The sequence below is a fragment of the Thermobia domestica genome, chromosome 9 (assembly GCF_964235325.1).
Source record: "Thermobia domestica chromosome 9, izTheDome1.hap1.1, whole genome shotgun sequence".
NCBI classification, from domain to species: Eukaryota; Metazoa; Arthropoda; class Insecta; order Zygentoma; family Lepismatidae; genus Thermobia; species Thermobia domestica.
This window is the reverse complement of record NC_137462.1, coordinates 7,210,359-7,229,531: the sequence shown is the minus strand read 5'-3', so window position 1 is coordinate 7,229,531 and position 19,173 is coordinate 7,210,359. Positions and strand designations below refer to the sequence as shown.

Sequence of the window (19,173 nt, the reverse complement as noted above, 5' to 3'; positions counted from 1 at the left end):
TACATGTAATTTGAGAACCCATGTTAAAATGTAGTTCGATGTCTCGATGCCCTTAACGAATCTTTCAGCAACAAAAATTCTGCAATATAAATAGGGGGAGGGGGAGAGAATTCCTCAACAATAGACCTCATAGACAAGGGCGCCCATTGAAGAAATTGTACTTCAGAATATCGAAAACTCAATTAAATTTTTAGAATAGTTACAGCAAAATTTGAAACTATATTTTGAAATGTCGCTTATACTTGCCCCCTTCCCCTTGGAAACCACAACATAGGCGCCCTTGCTCATAGAACAAAAGAAAAGGGCATACTTACAGACAAGACTTCATGTGTAGTTTACAGGAAAATTGACAGAAATGGATATTTATAGCGCTAAAAATAATTCGTCATTTCTGGCCAACAATAACAGGCTCAATGTTCTCGGGATTGCTGCCAGAGTAAGTGTTGCTGTGCTGAGCTTTCGTTACCATACAGCGACAACATCTTCAACGAAAGCTCAGCACAGCAACACTCACTCTGGCAGCAATCCCGAGAACATTGGATTAATGGTAGACGCCAGCAAAGCTTTAAGATCATAATAACAGGCTCAATTGACTATGGTAGAGAGTAAAAAGGATCTCGTACCAGAAGTTCCGATTTTGTCCGGTAGGTGTCAGTCTCTGGAGGATGTTTGCTGCCATCTAACGGCGTAAAGTGTTAACTTTTACTTCATTTGTTTCAATAGTAAATATAGATATGGATAACCACCGTTAAAGTCACCGTTACCCATGAAAATGTTAACGGATTGACTCTATAAACAAACTCGGACGAGATAATGGGAGTAAGAAAAGCTGTATATCCTTTTATTATAGGCAACCAACAATTCTTTGCTGCTGTGCACGTTGCATAGAATCTAGGGAATAATATCGATTTTAAACCAGAATAGGGATAGCCACCATAAAAGTCACCGTTACACGTGAAGACATTAACAGATTGACTCCATTAACAAATTACCATAATAAACACTCTAGCTATCGATTGCTAATAATAATAATAATAATAATAATTCAAAAATTTGCTGTATTTCAAGAAATATCGTGTATGCTAACGGACGGGCGTAATACACCGTTTCCCTTTAACGTACACGGTCGAGATAATCACTCTAGCTAGCACTGTGAAGAAATAAAAAAAATAGCTTCTGTTCAACAGTTATCTTGTGGAGTAACGGACATCCGTAGAGAGTAACATTATACTATTATAAGTTCCACTTGCTTAATCCTAATAACAAGCCAACCCATTAATGTGAAACTGTTAGTAGAACATATCGCACCAAGTCTTACTTATAAACTTCAGTATTACTTAAATATTTTTTTCAGTTAATATTTTTAGAGTTGTACGCACGTGTTCTATTCTCTTCCTTATGTACTTCATTTTGTGTATCTTTTGTTACGTGTTCGTATTTTGTCTACTTGTAGATGTCACTTGCTAACGGGAACCATCTATATAGACTCGCAGCCAAAGATGGGCTAGAGTGCCATAAATTAGTTTGTGTCCTCTACAACAAAACGTTGTGGTGAATTTTTAAATTGGCCCAAAACTAGACATTAAATTCTTGAACTTTTACTTACCAATGCGAATCCAATTTATTACTTTTTAAAGTTACTTATTTTTTCGTGAAATTATGTGCTTCTTGTTAGATGCACCATATATTTCCCATAACACAAAAATAAGTAATTGAATAGAATTATGTACCATTGTATTTCTTTAATGCATGTACATGAGTTTGTGAATTGTAATATCTGCCAGTGTAATTAGGATATTATTAACTTTTGTAAAACGAGGCACAGCTCTTATAGATTCCTTGAATAGATTTCTTGATCTTCTTTAATGTCTTTGTCTTGCTTTCTTAGTATTCATTTCTGCCCCCTCCCCCCCCCCCCACACACACTCTACGAAACTTGGATGACTACAGACCTGTATGATTAACAAAGAAATAAAATTTGGGAAAGTACATTCAATCATTGTAATTTTTTAGTTCATTTAACTAACAGAGTGGCATCACAACCAGCTTGCAGTAAAAGTCTAACGTGTTCCTTTGTGCCATGCCTCGTAGCTACATGGAACGGAGTCCACCCTTCTTTATTAGAGATATTTAAGATAAAGAAGATTTCTGGAGATTTCAGAAATTCATTCATAACTTCCCAGTCCTCATTGAAAGCAGCCAAGTGAAGAACTGAGTTGTTGTCTGGAGTCAGATAAGTAATATCAGAACCTGCACTTAATAATAACTTAACATGCTCCTTGCACCCGTTTCTGGCAGCTAGGCTCAACGGAGACCAACCTGTGTTGTTGGAAGAATTTACTAACAAACATGCATCGTCAAGAGTTGTGAGTTTTCGTAAGATCTCACTGTCTTTGTTCTCCAAGGCCAAATGAAGTGAAGTGTTTCCTGTCTTGTCAAGTAATTTGACGTCACAACCTGCTTTCAGGAGCAAATTTACGTGCTCTTTTCGTCCTCTCTTCAAAGCCACGTGAAGCGGCGTACATCCTGAGTGGTCCGTAACATCCAGGAGAGTTTTGGTTGCTGTGTTGTGTAGGAGATGAGATAGAATTGCGCTATTCTCGTTCCAACAAGCAAGATGAAGCACTGAGTTCCCATCACTCGTCAACTGCAGGACATCACAACCTGCCTCGGAGAGTAGCTGAACGTGCTCCTCTTTCCCCTGCCTCACAGCCACGTGGAACGACGTCCAACCTACTTTGTTTGTGGCATCCAGAAGGTTATGTATGTCTTCTTGGGAAAGTAGCTCTTCTAATACTTCTGGGTTCTTATTCCAGCTGGCCAAATGCAGAACTGAGTTACCATCTCTTGTGCGACACGTTTCGTCACTCCCTGCATCTAACAGAAGTCTCACATGGTCTTTTTTACCTACCCGGACTGCAACGTGAAGCGGAGTCCACCCAACCTGATTGACAGCATTCAGAAGCTGCATTGTGGTCGAGTGTTTTAAGAGTTCAGCAAGAATGTCCCAATTTTCATTCAAGCAGGCGAGATGTAGGACAGAGCTCTGGTCACTAGTCTCCACAGTGAGGTCGCATCCTGTTGGCAGAAGAAGCTTCAAATGTTCTTTCTTACCAACTCTAACAACGACATGGAGCGGCGACCACCCAGATTTGTTAACGATCTGCAACAATGGTATAATTTCTGCGTGGAGAAGCAGTTCTTTCAAGATGTCAGTGTTGTCGTTTTCGACAGCAAAGTGGAAGATCGAGCTACCGTCAGGAGCCAACTTACTGAAATCACAGCCAGCATCTATTAACAGCTTCACATGTTCCCGTTTACCATGTCTCACAGCAACATGCAACGGAGACCACCCTGAAGAATTGGCGGTATCCAGGAAATTCAACAGTTCTTCGTGCTTCAAAAGCTCCTGAAGAACCTCCCAGTTCTCATTCCAACAAGATAAGTGAAGAACAGAATTTTTATCTGTGGTCAAACTTGTTATGTTAGCTCCAGCTTCGAGAAGAACCTTTAGATGTTGCTTTTTGCTTTGACGGACTACGATATGTAAAGGGCACCAACCAACTTTGTTGGCGACATTCAATATATTCTTGCATGCGCTATCATTTAGTAGATACTCCAGAACTTCTGGGTTTTTGTTCCAGGAAGCTAAATGAAGGACAGAGTTTCCATCTGTTGTGAGTGAAGTAATATTACCGCCAGCTTCAGAGAGAAGACGCACATGCTCTGTCCCAGCAATCCTAACAGCAACGTGCAATGGAGTCCATCCGACTTTATTGTTACAAGACATAAGCTGTGGGTCTCTAACTTCTTTTAATATTTCTCGCAATACCTCGCAGTTGTCGTTCAAGCTGGCAAGATGAAGAACTGAACTACCATCTGTAGTTTTTAGTGAGGAGTCACATCCTTCTGCTAAGAGAAGCTTCATGTGGTCTAACTGTCCCTGTCTGGCTGCCACATGCAACGGCGTCCATCCATCTTCATCGACAGCGTTTAAAAGCTCTGCATGCTTCTTATACTTAATGATTTCAGATAAAGTTTCGACTGTTTCACACCACGCCCCCAGATGAAGCACCGTGCTTTCATCATTCGTTCGCAACAGTTGACATTCATGATCCATCAAAGTCTTTACATGTTCTTTCTTGCCGTGCCTAACAGCGACATGAATCGGTGCCCAGCCCAATTTATTAACAATATTAAGCAAAGATCGACATTTTTCAAACGTAAGCAATTTTTCTAAGACTGAAAGCTGTTCGTTTCTACTGGCCAAATGCAGAACAGTGTTTCCTTGAGGAGTTAGAATTGAGAAATCACAACCTGCTTGCAACAGTTGCTCCACATGTTCCGTTTTCCCGTATCTTGTAGCTACATGTAGTGGCGTCCAACCCGATTTGTTCCTGGTATTCAACAAATGCCCACAAAGATTACTATTAAGTAGAAACGACAGAACATCCGTATTTTTGTTCCAGCTGGCGAGGTGAAGAGTTGAACTACCACTGGACTCAAGTTCTTCATACAAACAGCCGTTCCTGTGGAAACGATAGATAGATTATTAAATACAAAAGTAGTAATAGCTTAAAATAACTTCAAGTGGCGTGTTTAGTGCATAAGGGAATCAAGTCCACTTTATGGTAATTTTGGGCATACATCAACTTTAGGTCTCTATCTGAAGCTCCCTTCAGAGTATAAAAGATTCATGTCCAGATATTGTAAATAACTTTTATAATGTTAAAAAAAACAGTGTTGAGTTTTCCGTGTACTAAGCGTACCGACAAATTTGGTCTGTTTTTATTACAATTTTGATAGTTGAACCTGATCCCTTTGTGCTCTGAACGTTTAATGTATGTGTATAAAAGCCTTAAAATGATTTTGCAGCTAAAATATTAACAAGACCTGAATTTTATGCAAACCGGTGGCAATTGCCTGCAAATAATTTCTATCCATATTTAAAATACAGTTGTAACTACAAATACATTTTAAAAAAAGCAAATAGTCATAGGTTGCCGCGGACAGCTAACTTATATGACTTAATGAAGTAGAAGCAGATTATAATTAATTCTTTGCTTCAAAATAAGAACTGATACGACTCGAGTAAATGTTTGGTTAGCGTTCTTGGATGAAACTTGCGTCTTAGTGTTTTGAAAAGTTTTCCTCAGTCCAGGCAAATGTTTCAATGCTACTTTTAATATACAAGCTCTGAGCAGCCTTTCGTTATACAAAAAATCCTTGCAATCTTCTCTTGTTAATATGTAAGTGCAAATACCATCTCGACTGCATGAAATACTTAAAATAAATTAATTGGCACGAGAAAAAGCAAAAATATAACGCTTAGTTGGTAACAATTTCTTTATACTCAAGTTCTATTGCATCAATTTAATTTAATTATATTGGAAATGGAAGTCAACAGAATGCATTGTGGATGCGAAAGGGAAACAAGCCTCCGAAAATGATGACCTCGCTGATAACCATGACCAGAAACCCCAGAAAATCGGTTTATGATACTATTTCAACAATTTGCTGTATCTCGTCGAACATGTCATCAAGTGTTCAAGAGTTCCGTTTCCGAGTACATCGTGTGACAACAGTATATGAATTACAACGATCCCAACATAAACGGGTTTCTTATTGCAACTGGCACTTGTCTGGGATTGTTAATGTTTACTTGGAAGCTATGCTCCTCTCTTGGACAGATGTTCATGGTCTCATCTGTCAGGTTATGTTAGTTCCTAGAATTTATCATAGAATAACTTACATACTCTCCATAAAGAGCATCTTGATGCACAGAAGATAGAAGACTGGTTTGTCATATCTGAATACACGAAATAAGATGTACTGATGTTTCAATTTTTGAACGCTTGTTTCTACCCTGAATGCGTTAATTATCTCCTTGCCTCTTTCTCATATATTCAATAATTTTATGAGATTAATTTTTAATTGATAAATGGAAATATGATGGTGCAGTTTGATGAACTATCGGCTTGAAAATGGTAGGCGAGTTATACTTCGTGTTTATAAAATGAAGACTACAACTTCACTAATAGTTCCATAGGCAATTATATTACTGGAGTGTTCTAACCGTATTTATCTTAATTCTTGCTATATAAACTTCTTTCTTGCGTATATATAATTATATATATATATGTGTGTGTGTGTGAGAAGCAAATAGTGTGTGTTCATTAAAAAAAAAAGACACAATTAACACAGTAAACCATAATCAAATAGCACGACGAATCATATCATTACAAGTTTTATGCGTTATACGGTGTGAAACTTTGCATATATTTGTCGGTACCTTTGAACTGAATGTTTTAAACTGAAAATATAGAATGTATACGAGAAACGTGGAGGATCTGAACAATATTGGTGAAGCAAACTCTTGGCTATGAAGGTATACCAAACCCCTTATCTTCTTTCTGTTTTAACATTCAAGCATGCTGTTTCTTTGTGTTTTAGTTTAACTTAAATATACACTTTACTGAATCCATATTGTAAATATAAAGCTAGGCGTAAGAAGTATATGATGACAATAGAATAATCATTATTCTGAAAGTAAGTAAATCATTATTTTTGTCCAAAAATATTTTTTATATCATCTTCTTTGTGCCGGCAGTTCGTCAATCTGCACGGAAAATGTATCGTAAACGAACAGCACATTACTTACCCCTCTTGTTCTTTATGTCTATCAGCCGCCATGTCATGAATCTCCTTCAACCTCTGCCGCCATTTTTCATCCATTTGCTTCCGTTCCTTTATTTGCCTCTTCATCTGCCATGTTTGACCAGCTTTCTTGGCGAGGAAGAACCAATCATTTTCGTCGAAAATCGTTATCTTGATGTTATTCTCGACCAATGAGAGTAGGCCTCTGACGTTGTCTTCTACTTCTGTCTGATAGAGAGATGTGCAGCGGATTAGAAAGGAACATACTTCCAGCGTCACTGCAAACGAGGTGATTTTCGCCGCACAATTGGCACACGGAGATTCGTTGCTGTAGAAGGTAATGGACCTTAAAAACAGAATAGATAGTTCAAGATATAATAACCACACTTTAAACAAATGCGTTTCATTTCACATTGTGGAAGTTCAGTAGATCTCCAAAATATATGGATCTGATATTGAAATAGGAACATGTCAACATCAATTCTATTATGTTGTTCCCGATATAATCAGTTATGTATAATTTTCATGATAAAATTAAATAGCAACAGCTGACAAGTAATGAACTGGTCAAGTAATAGATTTGATGTTCACAAACTTTTATGTTTACAGGTCCAGCTTGTAGAAGTAAACTAATCTCACCCTTAAATTAAATACACATAAGTAAATCTATTGCTATGATTGGTAGATCACCTGCCCCCAACTGCGGTCCTTCTTCTACTCCATTAGAATATGCCTTTTTATTCCAATATTCTAACACAAAAGCTCCTAACATTTTCTATTTTTTATGCCTCTCGTTAAAACTTTTAACAGTATATATATAACAATTATCTTTACCTTTATTAACTCCAAAAAAATTGCAAATAAATGCTTTTAAAACGTTTGGCGTAGTTGCCATATTAATATTCTGTACAATTATTGGGGCGACTGGATTCATGCCAATTGTGAGTAGTTTTCTGTTAAGAAGAAGTAACATTTCATTTGGATGATATCATTTGTTATTAAAATAAGTAGAATAAGTCCACTAAATATTGTTTACACCATAAACAATGACTAAGATGTCATTCCCTTCGCTACTATTTATTTTCAGTGCATTTCTGGACTGACTGGTGGCTACCTCAAACTGTGGATCGCTGTCGTAACCAGTGCCCACAAATACTAATTAAAATTTGACAATTGTTCTTTAAAAATGTTGACAGTTGATACAAAAATAATGAGTAGAAAGGACTGTGTTTGTTCCTGACGAGGAGTGCCCGACGATAACGCTCGAAATATTGGAAAAAGCAAATGGACTGAGAAATATTTGTAGGTAAATAATTCGTTATATTCAGCGGCGTGCCGTCAAGGGGACTAGGGGACTAGGCTAGTCCTCTGGCATTTTAATTAAAGTATTTTGTGATAAATATATACCAAAGAAAACGAAAACATTGTTTGTATTTCTCTATTTTCGTAAAATAACACTGTTTCAATTGTTCTGACACAACTTTAGTCAGCGCTCGTGTGCTGGGTGCGACAAAGTGGAGATCGGAAACGTTCGGGTTTTAATCGGCTTTTCTCGGGGAAGGGAACAGGGTCCAGCCAGCTAGTCCTCATATTATGTTGTCTAAGCTCTAAGCACGGGCGTTCTGTCGTAAGCGAATTTAATGCTCGTTTGCTTTTTACAGTTAATAGTTTTAACGCTATTAAATTTACAGTATTAATCTTGACACTTTAAAAGATCTAGTGAAGTGTGAACTTTTTAGATTGTCAATATATTTTGAAAATGACTCAAAGAATAAAGTATGGAAGGGGACTCGTTTGAGAAACCGAGTCCCTTGCAGCAAAGCGATGGCGCAAGCAGTGATATTACTTCAATTGGTACAGGAGACAGTAGGGATGGGGATCGGCCGTTTCAGTGTTGTATTCTGGACCAATTATTCATGGTATCATTTGGATTCCTTAATTTTCAAGAAAAGCAACAAATAATAACCAGTGGTAGAACAACTCCAAGCATTTCCATTTAGACAAAAATGAAAGATTATATACATAATATCAAAACGGATTATTTTGCTTTTTCGAAATAGTTAACTGCATGTAAGACAAGAAACAAACTGTATTGCTGGCCTTGTATTCTGTTCCACATAGAAAAGGACGTGTGGAATAATGATGGCTTTTGTGACATGAACAATTTTCACAAACCCAAGTTGCTCCAAGAAAAATGTTATTCACACCTGTCCATAATAACTAAATTGAAAACTTTCGGGAAACCAGAATTGATTTTCAATTGAGCAAGCAATGCAGAAGTTGATTCAAACCGAGAACTAATGAACCGATTGATTTATTCCCCTTGTTTTATGCTGAACAAGAGCTATCATTTAGAAGTCATGACAAACAGGAAGATTCTGTCAATTAGGGAAATTATATTGAAGTAATTCAGTTACTTTCTAAGTACGACATTAAACGGACTTGCAGGGGCGCCTGAAGAAAATTTTCTAGGGAGGGGCCCATCTCCATGGTTGCTATGTTGCGTCTGGTATTTCTGGTATTTAATATACGTGGTTTGCTATATTACGTATACATTTTCGTGAGCCAGTGAAAGGTCCGGGCCCCACCCTGCCCTCTCGTTCGGGCGCCCACGTTGACTTGTCATATTCACAGCATGGGAGTGTTTAAAGGAACATCAAACAGAATTCAGAATTATATTATTAAATGTGTTGGTGAGTAATCCTGGATAAAATTAAGTCAGAAATAAATAATACACTTCTTACAGCAATAATGTTGGACAAAACTACGGACATCGCAAAGATCTCTCAACATTCAATCGATACGTGAAAGACGGCAATTCATGAAAGATTTATTTGTTTTGCAGATGTTACTAGTGATTGCACTGCGACTGCTTTAAGTGAGCATGCTTTCCAAATTCTCTCTCATTTTAATTGTAAGCAAAAGCTTGTAGCACTAGGCTATGGATGGAGCTGCCACATTTTCTGGACATTTGAACGGTTTACGATCTTTTGTGAAAAGGTGTTTGAGTGCACTCACCATACACTGCTATCATCACAGACTCAATCTCGTTGTTCCACAGTCTGTTAATCACATCAAGAAATGTAAAATATTTTTTAGAATAAGTGGCATTCCAAATTTCTTTTCATATTCATCGAAACGCTGTAACGCGCTTGCTGAATCAGAAGTAACTAAGCGATTTCCAACGGTTGCCACTATAAGATGGAATTACAATTCCAAAATTGTGAATGCAGTAAATGAAAATCAAATAGAACTCTTACGGTGTTCTGAGAACATTGTAGAAGATTCAGATAATTGCGACACCGAAGCTTTCATGACTACAAAAAAGAAAAAAGAAAAAATGTGTGTTATCATTGAAGGATTTCAATTTTGCATTTCTACTAAAAGTTTTGTCATTTTTTTCTTTTCGCACACGGATATACTATTCAACATTCTTTAAAGTAAAACCTTGGATGTGAAATATTGCATCCAAAAAGTACAAAAGATGGTATCTCAACTTAGAAATGCAAGAAACGATTTTGAAGACTTATAGAAAAGTAGAATTGGATGACAACGGAAACCTTCTAATAAAAGATGTAAAGTAGATGACTTAACAGATTCAGAAATTAAATACGTGCGTCTCTTCAATGACATTATTGATACTGTGATTTCAAGATCTCACTGATTTACAATTTCTTGAGCTGTTAGATTTAAAGAATTTTCAGTGCTTGAAATCTCGATTTCCTGATTGCTTGTTTTTGACCCTTAAATCAATTTACGGGAGTTTTTTTTTTTTAATTTTAACAATTTGCGGAGCGAATTAATATAGGTTTACAGACTCTTAGATTTTTCAAATAAAACTGTGACTGAAATTATCCACTTCTTGAAAGAAAGAGGCTTGGTTGAAGAAGCGTTTACAGAAACATATAAATTGTGTTATTTGGTGTCAACAATACTACTCAGGACCTCCACTCTACAGCACACATTCTTTTCGAACCTAGTCCCCTGTGAGAAAAGTCACGGCACGCCACTGGTTATATTCTTGTTTTCGTTTCTCTTTACATTGAATTAATAATTATCATTATTAAGTAAAATTCTAAATGACTTATTTAAATTTAGGTTATTTTGTTAAAATAAGTACAGTGTGTCCATAAAGTTGTGCAACCCAAAGTTTGATTGCGTATTACTGCAACAGGTGTGTTTTAGGTTAATTAATGATACGCAGTGAGAATAACCTGAGTTTTTATGCAAGAAATGTTGCCAGTTGTAGCTGAGTTATTTACTTTTTTTTATCACAAAACACACCTGTTACAGTAATTTTGCGACAACAGTGTTGGCAGGGGCCGCGTTTCTGTCAAAAAAACATTCATTTTACGGACTTGCATTAAATAGCCTTTTTAGATGGTAACACTGCATCAACTTTGTCATATTTTCGCATAAAATGAATAAATGTTGGTGCGTACTGTACATATATACAGGGATTCACCTGCAGGAAATCAGCTTTGTGCAACTGAATATTGTTTTTTCTTAATTTTGTACAGTTTTATTTTCACACTTTCGGTAATTTCTTTCGTTACTACACAAAAATGTTACAAATTTCAACATTGGTCATGCTCTCGAAAACATCTACATAGAACACGCTTACATTTATTTCAAGTTTCAGGTCTTTATCGTTCTTAGTTCAAAAGATATACGCATTAAAACAGGTTGCACAACTTTACGGACACACTGTACATAGAGAATAAGCAAGAAAAATAAAGTGTTTGTAAAGCAAAACACATTAAGATTATTATAATGAAGAACTGAGTGAAAATAAAGATATTAACATTCACGATCTCAAGAAAGAAACAAATAAATAAAGAAAAACAAAAAACTTTTCCACCGTATGGTCTACATCCTACAGTGTTAAGCTGTGTTCAAATTGACCTGTAACCACAGCTAACCTTAAGCCGTGAAAATAAACTTGGAGGAAACTGTTCCTGCGCGTGTTTACCTCCTACTATTTCGATTTATCAAAATGTATAGTTTGGTTCTAAAAAGCTTGGTCAACCACCTCTCTTTGAAACGTCTTGTATTATTATTCATAGGTAAAATTCAAATAAACACGTGTATTCTTGAACCAACTGAAATATTTCTTCAAACCAAAGCGTTATGACTCCACGTATTCAGAGAATATGATTTTTTAAAGAAGAGTGTACCCCGAGTCAATGACGCATGCAAGGGAGATGTTAGAGTTTTAACCTTCTCTTTTACAAGGTATGGAAAAATAATTTACCAAGTAAGATATGAATACAAAAATCGTGTAAGTCTTAAAGTGATATATAAACTTGGATGCTTTAACACCACCCTTCTCTTCATGAAATTCCAAGTACACCACTACCCTGAAATAAAACTAATATATTTCGACTTGCGTCTTCTGTCAGTCTTTGCAAATTAAGATTGGTTTTGTTTGCATATCGCAATAACCTTCTCCTGTCCAACAACCTAAAGTTGTAGCATTTTTCTCCTTACCTCAATTCACAATTCACTGTTCTGATACTCCTCGGGATAAACGTCGTAAGGCAGGACCTAACATGACGTAATTATACAATAACCATATAATTTTATCTTGCGATAAAGAAACACGTTTTTCGTCTTATGAGATAAAATATCCAAAACACGTGTGGATGCAAGAATCGAGTACTGAAACCTGATTTCACGTTTGTCATGTTTATCAGTCGCAAACTTGCCAACCATACAATAACTTATCGTGATACACGAAAATTTAAGTCTTAATGCTATATACGATAATGGCCTTGCGATAATACAGGGTGGCCCAAAAGTAGGTATACAGTCCCGTACTGATCAACTAGTTTTTTTTTTTTTTTTAAATTCTTATTGTTATCTATCACGTAGAATTAGTTTCTTTATTATTTGTTCTTAAAGCCTTTTTACTTACATCTTAAGCTCGGAACAGCCTAAGAAAATAAACCCATAAGCTAGAATGTTACACTTGATCAATGAGGGGGGGGGGGTCAATGGCCCCTACTTTTGGGCCATTCTGTAGATGAATTATACAATGAATTTAGAACGCACATTTTTTTGAAGTTTCTGAATGTGCAAATAGACTGTAGATGTGCATTAAAGAATTATAAAACACACACACAGTAAGGTTTTTAAGCCATTCTCATTAAAATACATCAATAACGTCAACCCTGCATCCATTCTTTAAATTCAATTAAGTTTACGAGGGGGTAGAAATTTTTGTGTTGTTCAGAATAGTGTTAACAAGAATTTAAGAAAACAAATGGTGAGGACAGTGACGCCGATTTCGGGTTCGAAACTGAAACTTAATTGATGTTTATTATTTATTATTGTTATTAGCTTACGTATTAGTAGCATTATAATTGTTTCTACAATTGTTACATGCATAACGAAGATACGATAATTTTTTTGTAACATACGATAATTTTAAAGACAAAAATCGATAATTTTGTTCTCTGCGGTTGGCAACCCTGATCAATCGGTCCACACTTCGATGAATGCGTCAAGCATGAAGTGCTTCCGGGGTCATTCTTCCACTGGTGGCTTTCAAAGAAATGTGCCATATATAGAACTGCCTATGGTTTATGATTTGCGCTTACCTGAAAACATTTGTTTAAATTTTATGAACTTTAACCCTTTGGAGAAAAGTCTACCAAATAAACAGCTAAAGCTGTCCCTAAAGGGTTAAACGCCTCAGTAGCAGAGTCCCTGGGATCCCTAGTTCGATTTCAGCTCTCGCCAAGTGGAGTTTGTGGTGGACAAACACCGTGTTGGGGGGTTGTCTCTGGTTCTTCCATTTCCTCCCACTTTCTTCATTCCACTATTTAATACCTTATCATCACCACCGTCTCCCTTATAGTTAGTCTCGGTGGAAATTAACCACCAACAAGACCTATACTTCAATCCAGGGCTTTTATGTAATGGGACCGATAATTTCTCGGGCTCCGGTACCAGAAATACTGAATATAAAACTCCCCTGTTCACCTAAACGAAAAACATAATTTGGTGTGTTTGCAGAAAAGGACCGGAATATATTTTTTGACATCATCATTTGTAAACATCGTTAACTAAGATCGATACATCGTATTCTACAACTCCTTACTTACTTGGGTTGTCTTCCCCTTGTATTGGCAATTGCTTCAATTCTTCGCAGCGCTGATTCCTCGGCATGGACGCTATCCTGGTTATGGCCCTTTCTTTCCACAAACTCTTCAGTCCCATCTGAGAACCTAGCAACACAGTATAGCACGCAAACACCATTCACTGACGATCCCAGAAGAAAACGATACCAATCTAGACAATTGATCCTTTCTTCAGAAGCAGACATTTTTTTACAGTTTTTTTTTCTTTTTTAAAAAGACACAATACGAATACAAATTAACTACCGCTTTACAGAGTAACTTCCAAGCATTTCAGCCTCATAACTATCTCTTTTGTGTTCTAATTTGTACAAACGCAACAAATTTTAATCATTATCTTATTTTCGCGAAGTATCTTAAAAAGACAAGAAGTTTGCCTCTTCAGTTTGGTTATCTCTAAGATTGTACTTCTAATCTATTATTATCCAATGATGATGGTTGGCGAAATGTCAACAAAGATCAACCTGACGCTTTCCGATTAGTTTTTCACTGAACATGTGCTACCTCCACTAAAAAAACAAATAATCAGAGTTTAAATAAGAAATTTATACAAATTATTGTTTCTATTGGCGCCTGTACTTGACTCTGCAAACTGCAAACTCATATTTATTTACTTTATAGAGTTATGTGTTTCAACAGATGAACTTTAAAATATTGAAATATATATAAAGTTTTCTGTTATCTATCTCGTACAGAAGATGAGGTACTTTTTTTAAAAAAAAAATATATATATATATGGATTACGTAAATCGTTATCTTTAGTAAAATTTCAATAAATTCTAAGATGTTTAAGATCGTTCAAATAATTGGCCATTGGCCGCCTTCATCAGACACATGTGATGAAGGCATGTCACATTGCCAAAACTATGAGACAAGTGCAGGGTGAGCAAGAAAACAGTCTCTCATTTGAAAAGTATATAACTTTAATACCAAAAGTACTATTCTGCTCAAAGTTTCGCAGCAGTTACATAAGCTGAAAAGATTTTTAGTGGAATTTATTTTAATTGAATGTCATTTCGAAAAGGCCATATATCCACCAAAGTAAATTGTTCAGGAGAAAGAAAAATCTGGATTGCAAACTGGACGTGTACAATAGCATCGATGATATTGAGGCAATAGTGTAAGATATATAACACAATGTGACCACATCCAATTCGTATTTTGGGGGCGCGGTGGCTCAGTGGTAGAGCGTTCACCTCTGGTGCTTGAGGTCCCTGGTTCGATCCCAGCTCGCGCCGTGTGGACTTTGTGGTAGACAAACAGCGTGCTCGTGGGTTTTCTCGGAGTTCTCCCGTTTCCTCCCACTTTCTTCATTCTACCATTTCATTCATTTCTCATAATCATCGTCTCCTTTAGCCTAACCGGCATAACCGTGGGACGTAAAACTTAAAGATTTCATTTTCCAATTCGTCTTTTCACAGGGGATGTGCGTTTCTTCGCGTACGTCTTGACTTGGCACTAAAATGAAAATGTGGTGTTGATGGTCATATGGCCTTTTCCCAATGACATTCAATTACAAACACGTGATGTGTACGCCATCTGTTAACGGGAGAACTATTCAGAGGATAATTCAGCTCCAGCCAAATCTTGTGAAGCGTTAATCGATGAAATGGAGTTTGTAGTTGCACTGATGCGTTCTACAAAAGCTGTGGTCGCCAAATTTATGAAACTTTTGAACTACTGTACTGTTTTTTTTTAAAAAATCCTGCTGTGAGCTACCAATCAAAAGAACTACCAACTTCTTTTAAAAAAATCTTACATTTCCTTATTGTCTATAAACTTACTTCTAGTAAATATGAAATTAAACTATCCAAGTTAGCAAATGTCTAATATACACACGAAAAACATAGCAAATGTCTAATATACACACGAAAAACAGCAAATGTCTAATATACACACGAAAAACATAGCAAATGTCTAATATACACACGAAAAAACATAGCAAATATCTAATATACACACGAAAAACATAGCAAATGTCTAATATACACACGAAAACATAGCAAATGTCTAATATACACACGAAAAACATAGCAAATGTCTAATATACACACGAAAAACATAGCAAATGTCTAATATACACACGAAAAAACATAGCAAATATCTAATATACACACGAAAAACATAGCAAATGTCTAATATACACACGAAAAAAATAGCAAATGTCTAATATACACACGAAAAACATAGCAAATGTCTAATATACACACGAAAAACATAGCAAATGTCTAATATACACACGAAAAACATAGCAAATGTCTAATATACACACGAAAAAACATAGCAAATATCTAATATACACACGAAAAACATAGCAAATGTCTAATATACACACGAAAAACATAGCAAATGTCTAATATACACACGAAAAACATAGCAAATGTCTAATATACACACGAAAACATAGCAAATGTCTAATATACACACGAAAAACATAGCAAATGTCTAATATACACACGAAAAAACATAGCAAATATCTAATATACACACGAAAAACATAGTAAATGTCTAATATACACACGAAAAACATAGCAAATGTCTAATATACACACGAAAAACATAGCAAATGTCAAATATACACACGAAAAACATAGCAAATGTCTAATATACACACGAAAAACATAACGTGCACACACTCCCCGCCTACAATCAATTGTGAGATGGCGCTGACAGTGACAGTTGCGCGGGAGGAACAAGCAGGGGTTGTCATCATCACCCCCTGTCGTTAGCGCCAGGTCAGTGAAGCAATCAAGGATAGCCAACTGGAGCGTTAAAGCGATCTGCCGAAAATGTCCCCGGCGCTACTAAAGATATACCACATTGACTTGACACCTAGTCTTCCGTTCCAGGTGCTGCTATCGGCTGAAGGAATTTCATTCCCTTTCGCCAAAGCTCTCTCGCTTAGCAACAGCTGAACCCTTATTGGCTCAACGCGTGGGTGTGTCGAGGGTGTGAGCTTTAGTTCGCATTTTTGCCACGGCTCAAGACATTTTGACAGCACTATAGTAGCTCGCGATCGACTGTTTGGTGATCACTGCTCGAAAGCATTCAAGGTTCTGGGTACTAGTGATGGTGCATATAAAAAGGTCTATTAAACGACGTGACAAACATCTTGGCATTTGAAGGCGGCGCTCCAAGTTCCCTTTAAATGTTACGAGCAAATGAGAGGCCAGCGGTATTGCCATGTTTATTTTGTACACATCCGCGTCTATCCTCTGCCACCTGATCGCGCTGTAGTCCGTCTGCTTAGCCATAACCACACCTTTAGCACTCGGCAACATCGCGTCAGAGCTTGCTTTTTATTCGTTTAGCTGAAATGCCAAGATGTTTGTCACAGGCTTTAGATCTCCAGGAACGCAGCCATAAACTCTGTCACATTGCTTACGCTTCATAAAATGTGGCTCAAGCTGGATTATTGTTTCGATGGTTCTCGTGTAACAGATGGCGCGGACATCGCGTGTTTGTAATTCCAATCAATTCCACGAAAACTTTTATGTAACTACTGCGAAAGTTCGAGCAGAATAGTATTTTTAGTATTAGAGTTATACCCTTTTCAAATCAGGGACTGTTTTTCTGCTTACTCTGTGTTATTAATATACATTTCACGTTTTAGTCAGGTATGTTTTATTAATACTGTGGAATATTTCCAAAGCTATATTGAACAAGATACTAGCATATTATCAGGGGCGGATCCAGGACCGACTTCTGGGGGGGGGGGGTTGTCATAATGCTACTTTTAAGGGCTCCAAACTCTGGGATGGATTTAATTTAATATATATAAAATAAAAAAGTTTCCTCTTCTGGGGGGAGGGCGATCGCCCCCCCCTGGATACGCCCCTGCATATTATATATCAAGACTATTGGAAATGCCCGTTCTTTGCACGGTTAGATTGTTAGATCTCATTTCCTTCTACAGAAGTAAATATTTCGAAAACGATAAAACACCAACCTCTTTGTTTTTAATTAAGAGTTTAAAACAGCGATGTGCGATCTACGTGTAAAAATTGATAGTTTATGTTTACACGTAAACAACGTAAATAACGTAGACTAAGCACTCTATGTACTCAATGCGTTCAAACCGCGACTGAAAGCAAAAAGCATCAAATATATGAAGCGCTTGGTTTCATTCATTTGAAATTCCGTCTTATGACACTCAAAAAATAAGAAGGGAATAAAATAATAATGATGACCCTCACAAAAATCCAATAACCATAATCTTGAACCACGATGCCTGAACGAGATTGTTCATAAAGCTGAATTATACTAAACTCATGACGCAATAAAGCGAAAAACGTACCACCCGGCTTGTGACACTCATGTCTTTGGGGATGATGTGTGGTCAGCACATCGGTTGCCCTTGCAGTTAACGCTGACTTTCTTCACCAGAATTAGCTATTTCTTTCAAATAACTCCCCTATTGTCCTCACAACGCTAAATAGATACTGTAATGTAAACATCATCTGGTGATTAAAAATGGTCTCCAAACTTTTCCCTTACCAGGCTCACACTACTTGACTTTGCTGATATGACAATAAGTGGGATTTCAATGCGGCTAGGGCGTTAGCTGAGATTGTTATAGTTACAAAAAATTACGAAAAAAAATTACTACGAATTTATGTTACGACCCAATATTTGAATAGTCTTTTTGGAATGTGTGTAATGTTGAAGTTTTAATTTTTCAACTGCTACAAGCTTACATCCCTGGCTGCGAGAAGAATACAAAGACAAATTTATAGGGTCTATGCATGTAATAACGAAACCACGTGCTTCATTGCTAGAAAGTACGTAAGTGCATATTTCTACAGGGGTTTTGATTGGCTAAGGTTCTTTAGGGAGGATGAAAACAGCTTTATATAAAAAGAAATTTTAAGCATATAGAAATAAAATAAAATAAAAACTTCATGTAGCTGTTTAAGAGGGTCATTCTTCAAATCCACAGGAGGAAAACTGAATTGGTTATTCCCCCTTCCAAAGGGAGGCTGAAGCAGTAGGATTCGTGATTCTGCACAAAATCATGACAGTTGAAGGTCAAAATGCGGTACCTCTTGAAAAGGAATATGGTCACTGGACTCGGGATTAAACTTTTGCATGCTATGGCTTCCCACTCAAGGTCAGTGGGTAGAAGAACTCTGCAGTATGAGGATAATGGTAATGATAATGAATAAAGGGTGGGCCATCACGGAAATTGGTCGTTTTTCTCACGAAATTAATTATATTTCATCTTCATTTCTTTTGTTCCACAATGAGAAGTGGTCAAAGTATTTCTACATTTTAGAGTTGAGTTCTTCTAAACCTAAATAGAAATGTTTTTTTTTTTTTATGAAATGAAATGAAATCTTTAAGTTTTACGTCCCATGGTTATGCCGGTTAGGCT

General features: G+C 36.7%; 1 protein-coding gene and 1 non-coding gene across 2 annotated transcripts; one reads left to right on the top strand and one right to left on the bottom strand.

Moving 5' to 3' along the window:
* Window positions 1-1,936: 1,936 nt before the first annotated feature.
* Window positions 1,937-13,938, bottom strand: LOC145693890 (transient receptor potential cation channel subfamily A member 1-like). The gene is made up of 3 exons (XM_081770059.1): window positions 13,767-13,938; window positions 6,662-7,003; window positions 1,937-4,529 (listed from the first exon to the last, which is right to left on the bottom strand). Exons 2-3 carry the CDS (start codon window positions 6,763-6,765, stop codon window positions 2,015-2,017), a joined length of 2,619 nt encoding a protein of 872 aa, XP_081626185.1. The 5' UTR covers window positions 6,766-7,003; window positions 13,767-13,938; the 3' UTR covers window positions 1,937-2,014.
* Window positions 13,939-14,965: 1,027 nt separating this feature from the next.
* Window positions 14,966-15,037, top strand: TRNAQ-CUG (transfer RNA glutamine (anticodon CUG)). Its single transcript has one exon. It is a non-coding gene; the product is annotated as a tRNA-Gln (tRNA).
* Window positions 15,038-19,173: the final 4,136 nt, after the last annotated feature.

Excerpts from the sequence above, each read along its gene's own strand:
- LOC145693890 (XM_081770059.1), bottom strand. The coding sequence starts at position 6,765 with ATGAAGAGGCAAATAAAGGAACGGAAGCAAATGGATGAAAAATGGCGG. Across the intron at positions 4,530-6,661 it reads AGACATAAAGAACAAGAGGG|GAACGGCTGTTTGTATGAAG; the intron begins GTAAGTAATGTG and ends TCGTTTCCACAG.